This window comes from Sinocyclocheilus grahami, unplaced genomic scaffold (genome assembly GCF_001515645.1).
Source record: "Sinocyclocheilus grahami isolate Dianchi unplaced genomic scaffold, SAMN03320097.WGS_v1.1 scaffold106.1, whole genome shotgun sequence".
NCBI classification, from domain to species: Eukaryota; Metazoa; Chordata; class Actinopteri; order Cypriniformes; family Cyprinidae; genus Sinocyclocheilus; species Sinocyclocheilus grahami.
The window spans coordinates 3,770,983-3,789,703 of record NW_015505285.1 but is presented as its reverse complement, the minus strand read 5'-3'; the positions used below and the strand labels follow the sequence as shown (position 1 = coordinate 3,789,703).

At 37.2% G+C, this 18,721-nt stretch overlaps 1 protein-coding gene across 1 annotated transcript in view; it reads left to right on the top strand.

Moving 5' to 3' along the window:
• The window catches only part of LOC107588710 (sodium/potassium/calcium exchanger 3-like), a 75,930-nt gene that overhangs the window by 8,563 nt on the left and 48,646 nt on the right, over nt 1-18,721 (top strand). Inside the window, exon 2 of the mRNA XM_016276922.1 lies at nt 16,665-16,805. Within this exon, the coding sequence (XP_016132408.1) occupies nt 16,665-16,805 (141 nt within the window). The remainder of the gene's footprint in view (nt 1-16,664; nt 16,806-18,721) is intronic.

Here is an 18,721-nt window from a genome sequence, read left to right as displayed (position 1 = left end):
CACTTTTCTACAAATCCACATAAGTGGTAAGTGTGCACGTTATGCTTTGCGCACTTTCTAAAATCCACATAGCTGGTAAGTGTGCACGTGCAGTGTTATGCTTTGCCCACTTTTCTGAAATTCTGTATGCGTTTTTAAACTCGTTCCCTTTCTCTGAGTTGGTTTAGACCCCGGTACCTTGGGCTCCACTCATCTAGTGTGTCTCTGTCGACACACTCTGGAAGCATCGCTCCCCTCACCATTGAGGGTTATTGTGAGCATGGTGCTTTCTTTCAAGCGTTTCATTCTCTCTGAGGAGTTGGATTCCTCGCTCCATGGGCTGTTCTCGTGGTAGTGTTGAGCAGTGCTCCCCTTTTATCGAAGGGTTACCTGGAATGAGCACACTACTCCTCTGAATTCGGAGTTCTCCTCTCACATGAGAAGTTGAGTTCTCTGTTTTTCCAGAGCACCTGGAACCAGCAGCATCAGGTGAATTAGGCCCTTCCTCTGCCTCTCTGATGCGCTGAGTTTTTGGCTAGCTTGCAGTACGCTTACCATTCTGATTCTACAATCGCGCTGTAGGTCGAGCCACCTCTCGTTGAGAGCTGGGTTTGTGCTCCCTCAGCGAAGGTAAACTACTGCTAGCATTCCAGCATTGGAACATGCTGTAGGTCGAGCCTCCTCTCGTTTGAGAACTAGGTGTGTTGCTCCCTCAGCTAAGTAACTGCTAGCTGTTCCACCATTGGAACATGCTGTAGGTCGAGCTCCCTCTCAATTGAGAGCTGGATGTTTGCTCCCTCAGCTACAGATTTACTGCTAGCCACTCCAGCATTATAAGCCTTAGATCAAGTTGATGACTTCTCAAACATAGTGTTTTGGGATGCACCATTTCCATCTATGGGCTGCTCTTTCAGAGTGCCACAAGAACCCCTTAGAACGGTATTTAAAAAAAAATCCATGTTATGGTAAGTGTGCACGTGAAGGTTTTGTACACTTTCTAAAATCCACACTGTGTACAAATTGTTTACCCCTATGAATGGAACTGATGCTGCCATAAATATATCATCCATTTTCTGACTGCATTTTCTTACTCTAGCCATAACTTTATAGGCATGACATGCAGGCTTTTCCCATTACATTAATTCTCACAGTCTTAGCCCTGGATGAAAGCTCCAAAATGTACAGTAGTGGAGATAATGTCTCCATTCTATAGGTGACCTGGCTGCTTAATTGATTTTGCTTTCCAAGTAGGGTGTTCTCTCTCTCTCTCTCTCTCTCTCTCTCTCATTCTCTTCTGACCAGCTCATTTATCATCCACTCTGGCCCACACCTTGCCTAGTCTCTATTTGGAGCAGAGCAGTTCATTATTTTAGCTATAGTTTTACACCACAATGGGCCACAAGCCTGACAGCAAGCTAGTCCCAGATGGATGACTTGAGATGGATCAGTGCCAGAATTGTAATTCTATATTGCACAGACAAACTGAAGGTGTAGAATATGTGTGAAATGTCAGAGGTCTAACAGAGTTCAGGTTACAGATTTGTGGCCCATGCACAGGTTATTAGGTGTCACTGTAACAAACATGTAATTAAGTCTTCAAGGGATATTAGGTCCATATCAGTTATCATGCAGTTTTTGATTTATTGGTATTAGTCAGTAATGGATATATTTATCATCGTATCAGATATTTAAATTTGAATGCTCCTTTTCACTTATTTTTTGGATCTCAGGTTACTTTTGCCATCATCTACTATAGCACAATTTTAAAGGGATAGCTCTGTATTACATATTTTGTTACAGTCGTTGTGATATCTTGTGGCAAAATTTTCTGTTAGCTTTAAAATATACTGACTTTGCGGTTTAGCTTTCAGTTGAGCTGATTAATGGAGCCAGTGATGTTGTTGTCTGGTGCACCGTTACCTACAAAAGCCATGCTTACACACCAAACCAGTCTCTCTGTACATCCCTTTGACAGCAAATCATTCACAATTCTCTTCGAAACATGGCTTTACGCGTTAAAGCAGAGCCCGGCTCTAAATATATGCAGCACAGGCTGACGTTTCTGCAGAATCTCTGAGATGTATTCACAGTGAATAAAAATCATCCAGTCATTTGATCAAGTGTGAAGAGCAAATAATGGCTAATCTTTCAGTACATCACAGTTGGCAATTAAGCTCCCCATTCAAACACTGATTACAAAAATCATCTCGACATAGTCTAAATGTACAGCAGGAGACTCAGTAAAGTAAATCAAGCTTAAAGAGGAGGCATTGCACATATCTTAAAGCCTAAAATAAAATTTTTAGCTCTCTCATTTTTAACATGATAGATAAATGCAAACTTTAGTTCCTGTTATTTCTCAGTAGTCTGTTTACATCATAACGAGATTTTTGTCCATTAATATCATGCTAAATCAACACAGATGTTTTGTAGAGGAGCAACAATGTAAACAATATACACAGTATCAAGAGTATTTGCACATGCAAGCCACAGTTAAAAATGTGTGAATGTCATTTCATTATATAACAAAATATCAAAACAAATGTGGCATTTATTTGTAAAGAAAGATAGCACAAGCTCACTTCACGTGCAAAACACTTAAAAAGGAAAACTCTTGCATCATTTGTTAGCAGATGCCACCTGGTTTGATATTTTGAGTTTAATTTAATGATATTCGAACATTAAGTGTGCCCTACATATCCAAAAGTGTCCATATATTACAGCATTAGAATGATGAAGTGACATTGTTATTGACTGTGCTGAGCTGTTTAAAGAAGTTAACATAAACCTTATGTCTGTGATGGGCTCTTGAGCTGGACTGTTTGATTGCTAAACATATAATCAGAATGAATAGAAATAAAGGTGGAGTTGAAGTGGTGCAAGGATGACAGAAGAATTATCACAAGTGTGGTCAGCAGCAGTTTATATCATACTTGTGTCGTGACTGACAGGATTAGATAAACATGCTCTAAACTTTCATTAAGAAGTTCATAGAAAGAAAACACCATCCAGTTCTTCATCAATCATCATCATGTTCACATATTACTCCATTCATGCTTATATTTAAAATAGGGCAGAATGTACTGTATTAAAACGAAGGAATTTACCGTATTGATTGTTTGAACTCTTTTTTGAATTTTGCACTTCATTGTATTGGATTTTACAGTTAACTTAAATGTCTGTAAAATTAATGTATAATGTCCTGGCAGAAAATTACCAGTACATTTTCTGTTGTTGTTGTTGTTTTTTTATTAGACTATTATTTTTACAGTGTATAGCCTGTAGTCAATCAAAATGGAATGCATGCTTAAATATACTGTCTTGCTTGTATAGCACTGGTATCTGTGTAATTGATGTTGAAGACAATTCCATGGTAGATTTACTGAATCCAGGAGTCTTAGATTTTCTCTGCATGTTGAGCAAAACTATGTCACATGATTTTTGTTTTTTATTTGTTTATTTTACTTCTGTAATGTGACGTATTTCCTAGTGAAAGGATATTTAGCCAGTTAAAATGTACAGCAGGACTTAAAGTGGTTGTGATTGAATTGATTGTATTGTGAAAAGTCAATGTCACATACCAGAATGGAGCCAGACCTGAACGCGAGTTTGCTAAAATAATGGCTAAATAGCTAGTTTGATTAGCATTATCCAATAACATTTGCAGCCTCAGTAACATTAGCAGAAAGAGAAAGTCATTTTAGAGGAAGAGCAAGCTATTTTGTTTGCCATTATAATCTTTTTTTTTCTCTCAATAAAATGTAATATTCTTTATTTAATTAAAGATAAGGATAATGATCTTATTTGTAATAATCACAAAGATCTTTTTCTAAGCATGATTTAAAATCAAATCAATGAGAAATCCAATTAGCAACCTATTTTACTCATGTAATGCTTTCGGAAAGTAAATATAGTCGATTTTGATTTAATTTGGAGAGTTTGTCAATATCTTGAATAACCAGAGAGAAAAATTCTCATTAATTAACAAAAGGTATCAAAAGGCTATTGGGTAATCCCCCAATAGAATGTCCCTAATTAATACAGTGGTTTTATTTTAGGCATGCGGTCTATTTTGGAATACACATGACTATTTAGTCAGGACGGAGGCAAGTGCCGCCCTGGTGCCATGACGAGGTGAAAAGGCGAGGGAGAGAGAGAAACAGCAAGGGGTTTTCTATCTCCTCCACATGCCTCTCCTGCAGCTGCCCTCACGTGTAGCGCAGGTCATTAATTCAGGGAGGAGGGGGCGCCCTACATACCTTTTCTCTCACTATATATATAGCATGCTCTAAATGTCCTCATTAGAAGTGTGATTTATGATGCCCCTACACTCCACCTTCTTTATGTTTGTGCTGCGCTAAGAGCGACTCAGGCCCTGCATTGCATCTGTTTATGGAGTTTGCTAAAGCCAAAACCGCTCTGACCGAGTAAATCAAATGCAACGCACAGTTCAGCAGAACTCAGCAAGACCACTGAACATCTCCTAGAGAGACTCTGGCCAGCCAGTGAGCGAGCGGACGGATTGCACACAGATGTTTGAAATATTTTAGACGTATGAAGATGAAAACCAGCCACACATTGTAATGTAGCAAGGACAAGAATGTTGTATGGGCACTCTGCAAACCGGGATGACCTGCCAGAAATATTACGCACTGAAAACAATATATTCTCAAGTTCACCTTACAGAAACTAGTATTCTGATGTTTTTCAGAATGGGAGACATTAACCATGAGGGTGGTAACCTTGAGTCTGATGGCCTGTGTGCAGCAGCTATTCGGTGCCGTGGGTTATGAGATGAGGTTACATCTGGTTGAAACAAAGTTAGGCCAGACAGAGACAGACCGAGAAGTTGTTCCCATGTTTCCTGTCTTTATCTGTATTTATTGCAAGTGAGAGCCATTTGAATATTTGTTGAAGTAACTATCCCTAGTTCTTCTTAGATGATGTTATGTTCCTGTTTTAACTATAGCCTGCATTTCAATTGACATTTTTCATTTTGGATTCATCAATATTTGCATTTCATAAAATATATGGATTAAGATGATATGTGGCTATAATATGAGCTTGCTCCTATATACAGTACATACATATAAACTGTATATATATATTAAGTTCAATGTAGTCTTTTATACTCACCAAGGCTGCAGTTATTTGATAAAAAATACAGTAAAAACAGTAATATTGTGAAATAATATTACAATCTGAAAAAGCTATTTTCTATTTGAATATATTTTAAAATGTAATTTATTCCTCTATGCAAAGCTGAATTTTCAGCAGCCATTACTCCAGTCTTTAAAGTCACATAATCCTTGAGAAATCATTCTAATGTGCTGATTTGGCGCTTATTGTTTATTATATAATAAGAGATACAAATTTATAAGAGCTTGTACATTTATTTTTTACAAATAGTTTAGGATTTTTTGAAGAGGATATATCTTCAATTAAATTTGTTTTACAACATTTGATAAATGCAGTAAGATACATAATTCACTATCCATCATATATTCTCTAAAAAGGAGTCTTATTGTCTTATACAATTTTGTATAATAATTTCTCTTTTCATCTTTAAGAATGTTTTTTCTGGAGAAAAAGACAAACCAAGTAAATGTGTTTTTCAGCATTTGATTGCATTTGTTGACATAGCAACCTATATTATGCTGCTTTTCATATCTCTCAAAACATTTGTCATTGTGATAGTTGAACAATGATTTGTCATTGGTATCAACAAAGTGTAATCTGCGAAAGTGTAATCTGCAGTAATCTGAGTTCTAAGTGTTGTGAGTGATGATACAGCACATTTCAAATAGCTAAACCGCTCCACTGTCAGCAATTAGCTTGGAACCCCAGCACACGCTGTGAGTGCTAGCACATACAGATAGCCTTTCACCTGCGCTAAGAGGGGAAGAAGAACTGATTAGCTCTTTAATTGTCTGATTTGGATCAAACGTGAGCTGACTACCATGTGGTGTAGTGCATAAGCATTTCTGCTCTGTAAAAAAAAGACAAATATGCTTAAGATATTAAATTCCACTATGCAAGAATAATGAGTTCTAAGCCTTTAAGCTTTTGACTGCTTTGAATTTAAATAAGCCTTTGTTTGATACTCTGTCTGATTACATAAAGCCGCAGTTAAAACATATTTGAAGGTGGTATGTTGGTTTGTAATGTAACCTGCTGTGGAAGAGAGTACTGACTAGATATTTTGGTGGAGTTGGTGGTTTTTGTGATTGTCCCAAGGTGTATGGGAGGGTGTCCAAAACAAGCCATTACCCCAAAAGAACAATGTCTGAGTTGGATAAAACGCAGAAGAATCAGACACAGCTGTGATGTAGGAAGAGATTTTGTGGTCCAGTGCCACCAAGACAAATTTTGGAAGCCAAAATTCGATGCTGTTTTGTGTGGCACAAATGTAACACTCCTTTTGCCTCAAAAATACAGTGAAATATGGTGCTAGCATTAGTAGGACTGCTTTTCATCATCAGGGACTGGACATCTTGTTAAAATAGAAGAATGTGTCATCTGACTAACCCCAACAACCTTCAGTAAATCTCTAAAATGAAAAATGGTGTGTAAGAATAGGCCTGAAGAATGTATGAAGCTGGTGGTAAATACTTGTCATTGCTTCACAATGTGGCACTTGAAATATATTGAAATGTGGGGATTAAAGATAAAATAGGTGTGTCCCAAATCGTGTACTTATGCACTACTCTATGACATTTTGTAGTACAGTACATATAGTAAGAATAGTGTGTTCACACCGTAAATATGTAAATATATGAAAAAGTGCACTTTAAATACTTGGATGATGCACTTACTGTGGAATGTTGAACACTTAATGCACTTAACTGTTGCAGCTTTAATTACGTAGCGAATGGGGAGGGGCTATCAGTCTCCGATTATGAATGACAAAGTAACGTTATATAATTCATACACTACATGGTTGAGTGCATAAGTACATAGTGTACAAGTGCATAGTGTATGCGTCATTTAGGACGCAGCTAATGACATGGTTAAAATAAATAGGAGAAATATGATGATATTGTGCAATTTGTCCTATGACTGACAACCTAATGTTGATTGGTGAAGTGATTATTGTATTTGCAAAACATGATATTTTAAACGATGAATGTAACAAATGCAGTGTGCATTGATGTGTGAAACTATTTTCAAATTATGCTGTTTAATTGTTCAAAACTGTATAATTATGCTGGTTTTGCGTTTACTTGGCTCTAATTTGACATCTTAATGAGGGGTGCTAAAAACATCAAAATTAATTCAAAATGTGGCTACATTTTGACCTCATTGCTCAACTTGACTAGTCAACCTTTGAGAGCTTTCACTACTGTAGACATTTTTGTGATTCATTATGCATTTAGTAGTGATTCTACACTTAGTGACGGCCCAGAAACCATCTTTCTCACTGGTTTACCCAGAGTCTCAACGCTTCCTGACTGGCCCTCTAGTCCTTTGAAGATTGATTGGTGGAGATGAGGCTCTTGTCCAGCTCTTCTGGCTGACAGCAGACATGCACAAGCAGGAGCCGCACCGCCAGCAGTCACTAATGAGACTATTATGGCCTGTCACATCCATAAATGACCCATTACTGATACCCAATCACTGACTTTATATATAACCACCATAGATTTACTCCTGATAGTTTGTTTAATCATTCACCCGATAGTCTGATCATTAACTATACTGTACAATTCTCAGAAAGGTCCGTTCCCATGCTTTTCCTGAGACCCAATAATTTCAATACTCAATAAATCTCTTATGGACTTTATTTGTAGTTTCTTTCTAGGTGTTGATTCTCTATTCAAGGGGGTTTAAACTTTTTTTGTAATACCATATACCCAAAAATATGATGATTCCCTTGAGAATTATCACCTCTCTAAAATAAATAAACAAGTAAATAAATAAATAAATGTATATGTTTCAAAAGAAATAGTGTGATATCATTAAGACAATACATTATTAAAAATGGAAATATAGAAATGTTTTTTTCTTAAATTTTATATATATAATATTTTATTTATTTATAATTATATATTTAATTGTGAGTAATTATGAATATTTGTATATTTAAATGTATCATATTTATTTAAATTTTTTTTTTACACATATATTTTCTGCTGACTCCCTAGTGGTCCCTTGGGGTCCCTGTTCCTCATCCAAACAGATGTTTGCTTTCTGTTACATCCCTAATGTAATACAGTGTTTCCACAACACCTTAAATTCTACCTTGCTTTTCTCTCTCTAACTTTGTTTGACTAGGACTGTCCCATATTCACGTTTTCGCCTAATGAAGATAAACTAGGTAACTACGGTTTTGGCAGAGTGGAAGTATGCAGTGTTATATTTATCCATTTTGACAGTATGGGGTCGGATGTGTAAGGGCACTCTGAATCTATAGGATAGAATTTCCCGGGTAGTTCCTCTTCGCAACAGCTGCAATCTGGGACAGATCTTCTGTGGGACAGGTCCTCAGGTGATGTTCTGCAGATGTGACTAGATAGAGCAATCTATTTTCTATTTGACAGTGTTGAAAGTATATAGCAGAAGCATCTGCAATCTTTTTTCATAGAAATAGCACTGTTAGTGACAGGCTTTCTGTGAAGCATTACCAGCTAAAGTGAAATAAATAAAACCCCTTTTAAAATTCATTTTATTTAATGAAGCTAAATAGTTTTGTCTAGGGGTGCTCGGTTCAGGATTTTTGAGGCCGATCACCGATCGCCGATCACAGACAGCAGTATCTGCTGATACCGATCTTTTTAAAGCCTTCTTTTTATAATTTATAACTATTTATATTGATACTCCAATCAGTATTTTTAGACATTTATTCAGGGCCTGAATGTCATTTTTGAAAATGGGGGGAATTCCCCTCTAAGGTGACTCTTGTGAGAGGGGAAGCAGCTTTCACACAGTAGTCCGCTACTGAATCATGGCTGTTTACCACAAACACAACATTTTGATTTCAAATCCAAACATTGTCACTGGAAATGCTTTTTCAGCATTGCAATTCTTTTTTTACACAGTACAGTAATACAATCTTTCACAGATGATGTTTAAACACAATAAATATAAGCAACACATTATTCAATGCATTTTAATTTTGCATTTACTTCTAGATTTATATATTAAGTTGCTCAAGCAAGTGGCAAAACAATTAAACTACTTTTCTTACGTTATCACAGACTTACCATTGAATGAAATAGTCAGCTCTACTGCCTTTCCTTTTGCATTGAAATCTTTATTACAAGCAATCCTGCCGTTCATAAATAACTTTGTTTTCCTTCCTCCACGAGTGCCATCTATTATTACCTTGTTTATCTAAAAGTGCTCTTTCCCTTTAAACCTAGCCAAAAAGCCATGTGTTGACTGTGAAACACCGTAGACTTTAATTATATGCATTTATGGTGTAATTACTACATTTTCTTGTCAATCCATATTTACAGCAAACAATGCACTGTCACATTAATTCAGCACTTGCAGCGCAGCAATAGACTCGGTGCGGAAACGATCTCTGCACTGCTGCAGACGCACCGCTCCTGAACGCACTGCCGGGCCGCAACTGTGTGCAGTGAACGCTTTAATCCGTTAACATGAGCGCGGAAAAAATACGCACCACGTATGCACTGCAAACGAAGTAATATGAACTTGGCGTTATGTGTGTGCGCTGCGAGTGTGCATGAGCGCACGGTCTACAGGAGAGCGCTGAATGATTAAACACTGGCAAGAATTAAAAAGTCTTTGTGTCACAACGATGTGACACTGCCTCGATTGTGCAAGTGACAATTCCTGTGTCAACTGTGCAGTGTGCAGCTCGCTTATAGACAGACGCGATGTGTGGTGATTTGAAGCCATTTGCGTATTTTGAGAGAGAAAGAGAGAGCGCACGCGCTCGGTGATTCACTCACACTGTTTGTGAAATTACGTCTCACACAAGGTTTTCAAATTACTTTATAAGTTATTTAATGAAGAAATATGAAGGTGAGTACCTCACCTTCAGCATTATAATTATTTCGCCTGCGCCGGACAGAGACTGAGACTGTGCCACTGCATGTCGTGCCAAACCTCTCACAGCAGCGTCATCAGCTTGAGATCAGTTTTTGTAGATCCGCCTTTTTAGAGCCCACCCAACGTGATTATCGGTCGATAGTGTTCGGTAGCCGATCAATCGGAGCACCCCTAGTTTTGTCTTATATCCTTATGGTTAAAGGTAGAGCCCTGCACGGGCCTCAAATTAGGCCCTAGCCCGGCCCTGGCCTGAGATGCTCAGGCCCTAGCCCGACCCGAGCTCGTCTTTTTTCCCCTTCTCCCAAAACAACTTACAGTATACTACTGTTTCAGCTATTAAAATAGTTCAGTTTTGTATGTAATAACAAAGTTATTATATTTTGTTTAGTTTTTTATGAAGTTAATTTAAAAAAAATGTTTGGAGCATTTTTTGTTCGTTAAATATAAGTTTTTGTTTTTTTAAAGTAACGACCAAGTGGCCAGCGGCAGACAGTGAGCCTATGTTTGATCAATTTAGCCTTCTCAAATCATCACGACTTGCCTAAAATAAAATCTATAGATATAAAACAGTTCAAGCATATAACAATGTTTAAACGTTAAACCTAGAAAAATGTGCGCTATATCCAACAGTTTGTGTGGAGAGTGAAAGCTAAAGCTCGCTTTGCAGGACATGGAGGTGCCAGTGCGATCACTTGCATTTTTTTCAGTGGATATGTCATCATTTTTGCTCATAAAGGTAAGAGTAATACATAATTCGTAACTGTAAAGGGTCTACTTTTATTTGTGTGCACTCACAATATCAACAAAACGTTGTGCTTTTATAAAATAAAGAAAACAAACATGATGCACATTCGAACAGGAGCACTTCACAAAAATGAATCAAAACTCAGCGAATACATGTCTCACAGACATGATAAATATATCTATAGAAGCTTTAAATGACTACTTAACAAAATAAAACAAATCAAAAACAAAAACTCTTTCATTATAATCATAATCCGTAAAGATGCACTTCTCTCTAAAGGCGTGTCTAAATAAGGAGATGGCGAGTCAGGATCGGCAACTTCATCCTTGCGACACCGACTCAGAAACACTAGTTTATTAGTAAATATCTCGGATATCTCCTTACTATTTCCCCCTGTCACATTTATGGTAATTACTTTTGCCGGTGCTTTGCGGCAAGCTTAAGCCTATTGATAGCTTTTGAACGTAGAACTGTTCAGCTGCGCTGACGGCACGCACAATACATACTGCTGCTGAGGGACACTAAACACCGTCGGGGCCCATCGGGCCCGGGCCGAGATGCAGGGCTCTACTTAAAGGAGAAGCATGCGATTCTCTACCACTAGTGGCACCAAAAGGAACTGCATTCTGTTTTTTTTTTTTGTGTGTGTTTTTTTAAGATAACATTGGTTCAACCAATGGTTTGAGTTTGAGATGGGATAAACTTTTTTTTTTTTTTTAAATCTGTTTTGTGCAAATATTAAACACTTCACCTTTAAGGTGACCAGTGTACGATTGAGTGCGAAACTTCAATTAACTGGTCCTAAATTAGTGTGGTATTGCAGGTGAATAGCTTTTGATACGTGGCAAATAACTAATGGAGGACTCTTGGGAATGATGATCAGTACTTTCTGTGGATCTCTTTGGGGCATATGCACCTAGAGGCCTTATTATTCATTACTCAGAAGTGACTAAAATACTACTGAGAAGTAAATAAGACCCTTTCCATTAATTATGGTGCCCATTACAGTATCATATTTGAGTAAATCTTTAATGAGCATTATTGTTGGGTGACAGTGCATCCAGTGACACTAAAGTCGCCCTACTTTTCCATTAATGTATAGTTTATTTTGTAATTTGACCTCATTCAAGACAATTTTGCATCTGCAAACAGGTTCCCCTGAAATAGCACTGCAGTAAAAAGAGTAAAGTTGCATAATCTGTCTTAGTCATGTTTGCTTTCTGTGAAATTACTTGAACATCAGGACAAGCACCTATGGCTCTTTCTTTGTAGAGAGAGGTCCTTTGCCATAATGCGTCCTTGTCTTTCAGCTAAATTGTTATGCTGTTTTATTGTAAAACACTGAGTATTTAAGGCATGTTTATCTCTAGGGTCTGGGCATTTAACATCATGCTAGAGGTTTTTTGCTTTGTAGATATAACAAAAAGGGGATGAAGAACCCCCATGATGTGCAGACGTGCTTTGGGCTGGTGCAGTAGCACATTGCAATCTTATTATTCATTAGACTTACCTAAACTACTTTTTCTATTTATGCTTGACTAAATATATATAGAGGAATAGAGACAGCGAGACAGATTGTATGCACGACAATTTCTATTCACACATACACACATATATATCTCTTATATATGCATCTTATACTCACCAAGGCTGCATTTATTTTATTAAAAATACAGTAAAAACAGTAATATTGTGAAATATGATTACAATTTAAAATAACTTTTCTATTTCAGTATTTTCAATATATTTAGTTCTCAATTGTAATTAATTATTATTAGTAGCAATTATGGTTCTTATTATTATCACTGTTGAAAACTGTTTTTGCTGCTTAATATTTTTTGGGGAAAACCATGATACACTACCATTTAAATGTCTGGGGAAAGTATGATTTAAAAGAATACTGGAAATTGTTATACATTTTTTCAGGATTATTTGATGCATAGAAAGTTCAAAAGAACAGAATTTATTTGGAAAAATATGTATATTGTGTAACATTATAAATGTATTAACTATAAAAAATGTTTTATCTCTGTATAAATATGAATACATTCTTATATAATAATCTCAAACTTAAAAGTCATGAAAGTTTACTTTGGTCAAAAGGTGTGTGAAGCTTGATTGTTACAAAAGTATTTTTATACCACATGTGCATTTTCAATCTCAGTGAGGGACTGTCTCTTAATGGGGTGTCTCGCAGAGGTGCCTTGGGCTCTCTGGTGCAGCTACATACTGAGACTTTCACATTCATTACTTAGAAATTCCTAAAATACTTCTGCACAGTATCTCAGACTCTCTTGTGTTAATATAAATGTTTAAGGAGAATTATAGTTATTCACATGCAATGACACTTAATGTAAAATGTAAAAGCAATGTTCTTTTTTAAGCGATAGAGTTTGTGCCTATATCATCAGTATATTCTTTATCTCATGCATATTTAATTTTTTATTCTCTGCACGTGTACTGATGTGTTTCGATTAGCCGTGTCCATCTGAGCATGATGTCGTCACTGTTCTCCTCTGGTCTCTGCGGTTACGTCACATCTCCATATCTCCATAGTAACTTCCTGCCTCCCCCCGCGTGTGTGTGTGCAGTGTGCATTCTGGCTCGCTGCACAGGTAATGCCATTTCTGTGCAGCATGTCAGAGAGAAACACAATATTTCCAGTGAAGCTGGCACAATGAGCCAGAGCTTTGCTCACTCTAATGGAGCTGCTACTTTCCTCTTTATCATTCGTTTGAGGATAGAACCTACATGGTTAATTACTTAGCCAATTAGTTGCGTTTTAGCCCTGTAGAGTGAGAAATAAAGACTCGGAGCGAATTCACTAAACAGTTGGGGTACTTTGCTGTGCAATAACAGCACGTGTCTTAGCCTATTTACTAGTCCATTTTAACATATTTAACATTTAACCAATTGCGTTCTTTTATGAACCTTATTCACAAACTCTATTTGCTTTCTGAAATTAACATTGATGATCATTTTCAATTGATCATGTCAGTAGGTATTATTAGAATCAAATGATGTACAAATGATGAAGATGTATAAGCACACTTTTACCATTCACAGTTATACATTTCAGCATTTAGATTCATTTATGTTACCATTTTATTGCTGATTTAAAATACTGAAGCAATCTGTTTTTCCCCATTCAGTTTGATAGGCAATCTAATTCTCAGTTAAAGACTATGTATTTACCAAGAGTTATTCATATTACTAGAAATAGGAACAAGTGTGCAATATAACAGAATAAGTCCCGCCTCCTAAATAAAAGAGGCAGTCGCCAACCAGTGGTGGCTCGTGGGTTTTAAAATAGAGGAGGCACACTAATTGTATTGGTCTGGGATCCCAGGAAGCTGTGACTCCCCTGGCTCCCCCGACGAGCCGCCACTGTCGCCAACTGGTAAAGCCATTGTGTCACTGCAGCTGCTGTTAGAAACTCCAGTTCCCATAGAAACAGTCAGTGTCCTGAGATACATGCTTGGGACTGTACATGCGCATTGGCTGGACCAACTTGAAATATGCCTTTTTAAATGCTATTTGAGCATAAGATTAAAATTTAAGGGATAGTTCATGCCAATATTGTAGCTGATTTAAAATACATGATTTAAATGTGAATTTGGCAAGGTTTGAGCTTTTGGTAATTCTCTATAGAGATAGATAGGAGTTAGTCTTGCATGCCAGAAATAGCTGCCAAGAGGCATTGCAAATATGGCTGTTGAGTGAAATTACTTTCCTCGAAAGGGACTTTTACTGACTAGCCTCAAAGGGACTTTGGCCATAGCCTGCTGCATCCTCCACAACCCAACACTCAGAACTGGCCTGCAAAATTAAGAATTGCAGCGTGCAAAATTGCATTTAGCATAGATTTTGTGAGCACATTTGTGCCGCTACCTAATTTGCATAATTCCTTTAGTGAATCGTGTGCTAAAACAACAGAGACCGCGTGTTCAAATAAGCTGCATGATGAATTCCCCTTTTGAAAGACGGAGGGATCATATACCGATGAAACGTCTATGTGGCTCAGTTTCGTGCTTCGCTTGCTAGTCTCTCATGTCCTGGACAGATCGCTGCTGTCTCTTTACTATGAGGAAGATGCTAAGGTGTCACATTTTCCAAAAGTGTCACAACCGTCTGCACTTCACTACATGATTCTTTTGACATCTCAGGAGGCGATGAATTATTAAACAGTTTCCATTAGGAATGTCAGTGTCTGGATCGGTTTTTCCTTTTTTGTCTTTTTGTTAAGACAAACTCACGTTTCCTATCAGTACCGAAGAAGAACAGGGTATTCTGACACTCTCCTTACAACCGTATCCCAGTTCTGTATCATCGTTCGCGTCACATCACAATGTCAAAATGCGTCACGTCATAATGCACCCCACAGCCCCGAAGCCCCATGAGTGCTGTTTTTTGATAAATATAGAGGTTTTATTTATAGCGACTGGAGCGGTAAGTGAAAGGAGTTGCGCAGGAAGACGGTAGAGCGGATTGGAGTAAGGGCAGAGACGCTTGAGGACAGAGCGACCCAGATGACAGCACTGCCAGAATAATCACCCCCTCCCAGACCAGACAAGCCCGGGCCGAGGCGCTGCCGCAGGAGCATTCGCCACGTGATGCCACTTTTATTACGCCTCGGCTTCACTCCGCACCACAGACGGCCCTCATGAATATTCGCCAACTGACTTCCGGGGCTCTGCTGCTCACAGTAACACAAATGAGAAGTGGAGCCTATGAGAGTTTAACATGTAACACATTCTGGCTCACTGTGTCCCTGTGAATGCAGTGCGAATAGGAGATATCACACAGTAATACTGGGCTGGACCGGTCAAACCTGCCCAAAAAAACACTGCGATGAGCCCAACTTAGAGCCGTGAGTGTGAGACTCAGCTGTGTTGAGGATTTTAGTTTGTATATTAACACTGGATAATAATAGATTGGGAAAAAGTTTGTAATTCTTACTTTGACATTCAAGGCCCATGCATTTCCAGTGGCCATCAGTCATTTTTATATGTTCAGAATAAATGTAATAAATGTAAATGACTGTCACACTCACATAACATACTGTCTCTGTCTTCTCCATGTGAATATGTGCATTATGTATTTGTGCTGTCCAAATTACATTCAATATACAATCTGATCTGCATTCTCTTTTATATAGTAGTTATTTGCTTTAAATTTAAGTGAAAATGCATGGTCAGCATGGATATCACTTAGCACTTGCCATATGTTTATACTCAGTAAATGCGCTGATTTGATCAAAAGTGACAGTAAAGATTTTTACATTACTACAAAAAGTTATCTTTCTATTTTTTCTATTCAACAAAGAACCCTGAAAAAACATATAATGGTTTCATAAATAAATACGCAAGCAGCACAACTCTTTTCAACATTCATTTTTAAAAGAAATGTTTCTTGAGCAGCATGTTAGTATTATATCATGTGACATTGAAGACTGGAGTAATGGCTTTGCCATCACTGGAATAAAATACATTTTAAAAATATATTAAAATAGAAACCAGCTATTTTAAACTTAAGAATATTTCACAATACTGTATTACTAGATTTTTCATCTAATAAATGCATGAGAATAAAAGTCTTCTTTCAAAAACATCAAAACAACTATTACTAAGCCCGAATGGTAGGCTAGTGTAAATAATACTGACAGATAAGAAGCAGAAAAAGTGGCAGTTTACAAAGTAAATTTTTTTAGACAATACTTTACACATATTTGTCATATATTTATTATAAGTTGTGAAATTGATTTATGTTTTGTAAGTGGGTCCCTTGTATGGGGATTGTAATATTTCAGAGTTTGTGTCAAATATGACAGTTTGTCATATCTTTTCTAACCTAAATAAGTCTTTTGTAGGTAAATCTAGCTGTGGTTAATGACAATGATTTTTTTCTATGTGTTTTACAGGTTATGGCATCTCTGGTCTCTCAGCTGAAGATAGTGAGAGGTGGGAAAGCCGCAGGCTGCTGCAGGACTTTGACATTGACAGCAACTACACTGATGAAGTGCAGGTTGGGCCCAATGCTGAAAAGAACTGCACACCACCTGGTAAGAGGTTTAGCAACACACACATCAAAAACCTCACACAGTCTACCTGCTCTTTTAGTTCAATAGCACAGATGAAACAGGAAAATTATTGTTTTTCTAAAGAATTTAGCATGCCAGATGACTAATGTCACAATGGAAGCAACACCTCAATATGATTAAGCAATAAGTCAGCAAAAAGTTTCACTTCTGAAAATCCGTTTTTGATAGTAGAATTTTCATTTTGGAGCGTGTATTGGATTATGAACTAGGTTCTATGAACCTTAAGATCAAGTGATGTTTTCTAAAATGAAATATTCTCATGTCTTTAATTTGTTCTCCTCTGTTTTGTGAGTCCACAGAGGTGTTAGTATCAGGACTATCAGTAAGTCATACACTTACTCTTTTGTTACGTATGAGTGAGTAATCTCGCTGACACAGACTTTGCTATTGTTTCTCTTGGGGCTCACTGGCTAGAAAACATAATGTGTATTTCAAACCATAGAGACCCGTGAGCTGTGACCAATTCAAAGGTTAACAGTGGGTTTCTGGCCAAGGTGAAGACCAGACACGTCACCTATAATGAAGGCTTATAAAACTATTACTACCAGTGGCGTAACTTTGCTTTGAAAAGTGGTGGGGACACCGCGCAACTCGTTTTGCTAATTTTTTATTTAATAACCTAGTTTACTTGGGGACTGGGTTTAGAGTTGAACAAACTTAATTTTTGCTTTTCAAAAATACATTGATGTACCAGGGGCGGTGCCAGAGAATTTTGAACGCAGGTGCTGAGGAGGTGCTAGATCATTGACAGAGGGAGCTGGGCAATTCAAGGCTCCAGACGCTCACTGTTCACTCTTTTGCTATTAACTTTCTCAGTTGGCTGCACGAGCACGTTTTTTTTTTGTGCTACAACATGCTGTTAATCAATGCACGCTGATGGACTTTTATCGTAGTTTATAGTTATATGGAAACGAAAGTAGTTAAGATTCAACCCGTTCTTTTTCATCAGTAGTATTATTTGTGATTTGAATTTTGTGAATGGGAGTTCCTCTTTTGACATGTTATAAGCCGGGCTTGGGATGCTTTCACTTTCGATTTCACGATCTTGTCAGGTTTTACAATAAAATATAATTGTCTGTTTTGCTTATATCTATACACCTTTCACATTTTAAGACTAAAAAAAAAAAAGATGGATTCAATATTTTTTATTAAAATGCACAACAGCAATAAAACACTATTCAATGACAAACTAGCTTACAAAACGTTATTAACAAAAACGAATAAGATGAGGCATGGCCTACACACTGTATTAGGCTATATAATGACTATTAAATTACAGAACGTTTAACAAACACTGAGGAATCAAAAAAGAGAGAGAGAGCCTCCATAGCATATAAGGTATGAAAGCCCGTTTCCGCCACTGAATTGAAGAAGAAAAAAGGTAATTGCGACTTTTTATCAATTGCGAGTTTATAAGTCCAATTTTGAGGGGGGAGAAAGACTGATATGTTCTCAGAATTGCAAGTTTATATCTCACAATTCTGACTTTATAACTCGCAATTGTGAGTTTATATCGCACAATTCTGACAAAAAAAGTCAGAATTGCGTGATATAAACTCGCAATTGTGAGCAATAACGTCTGAATTGCCAGTTTATATCTCTCAATTATGACTTTTTAACTCAAAATTTAACTCGAAAAAACCTTCTCTGGTTTAAGAAGCGGTCTTTTACTTGACTTAAGCGTGAAGACCATCAATATTCGCGCCATTTTTGCTGAGCGCACCTTTTGCAATTAATAGTAAATATAACCAAAACAGGTCATTATAATTTTTATATGAAAAATTAAATAAATATAAGGAAAACTCGCCCACTTGATTTTGTAATATTCTTTAATTTTGTAGTCCGTATGAAAAGATGCATTTCTATTAAAGGCACGT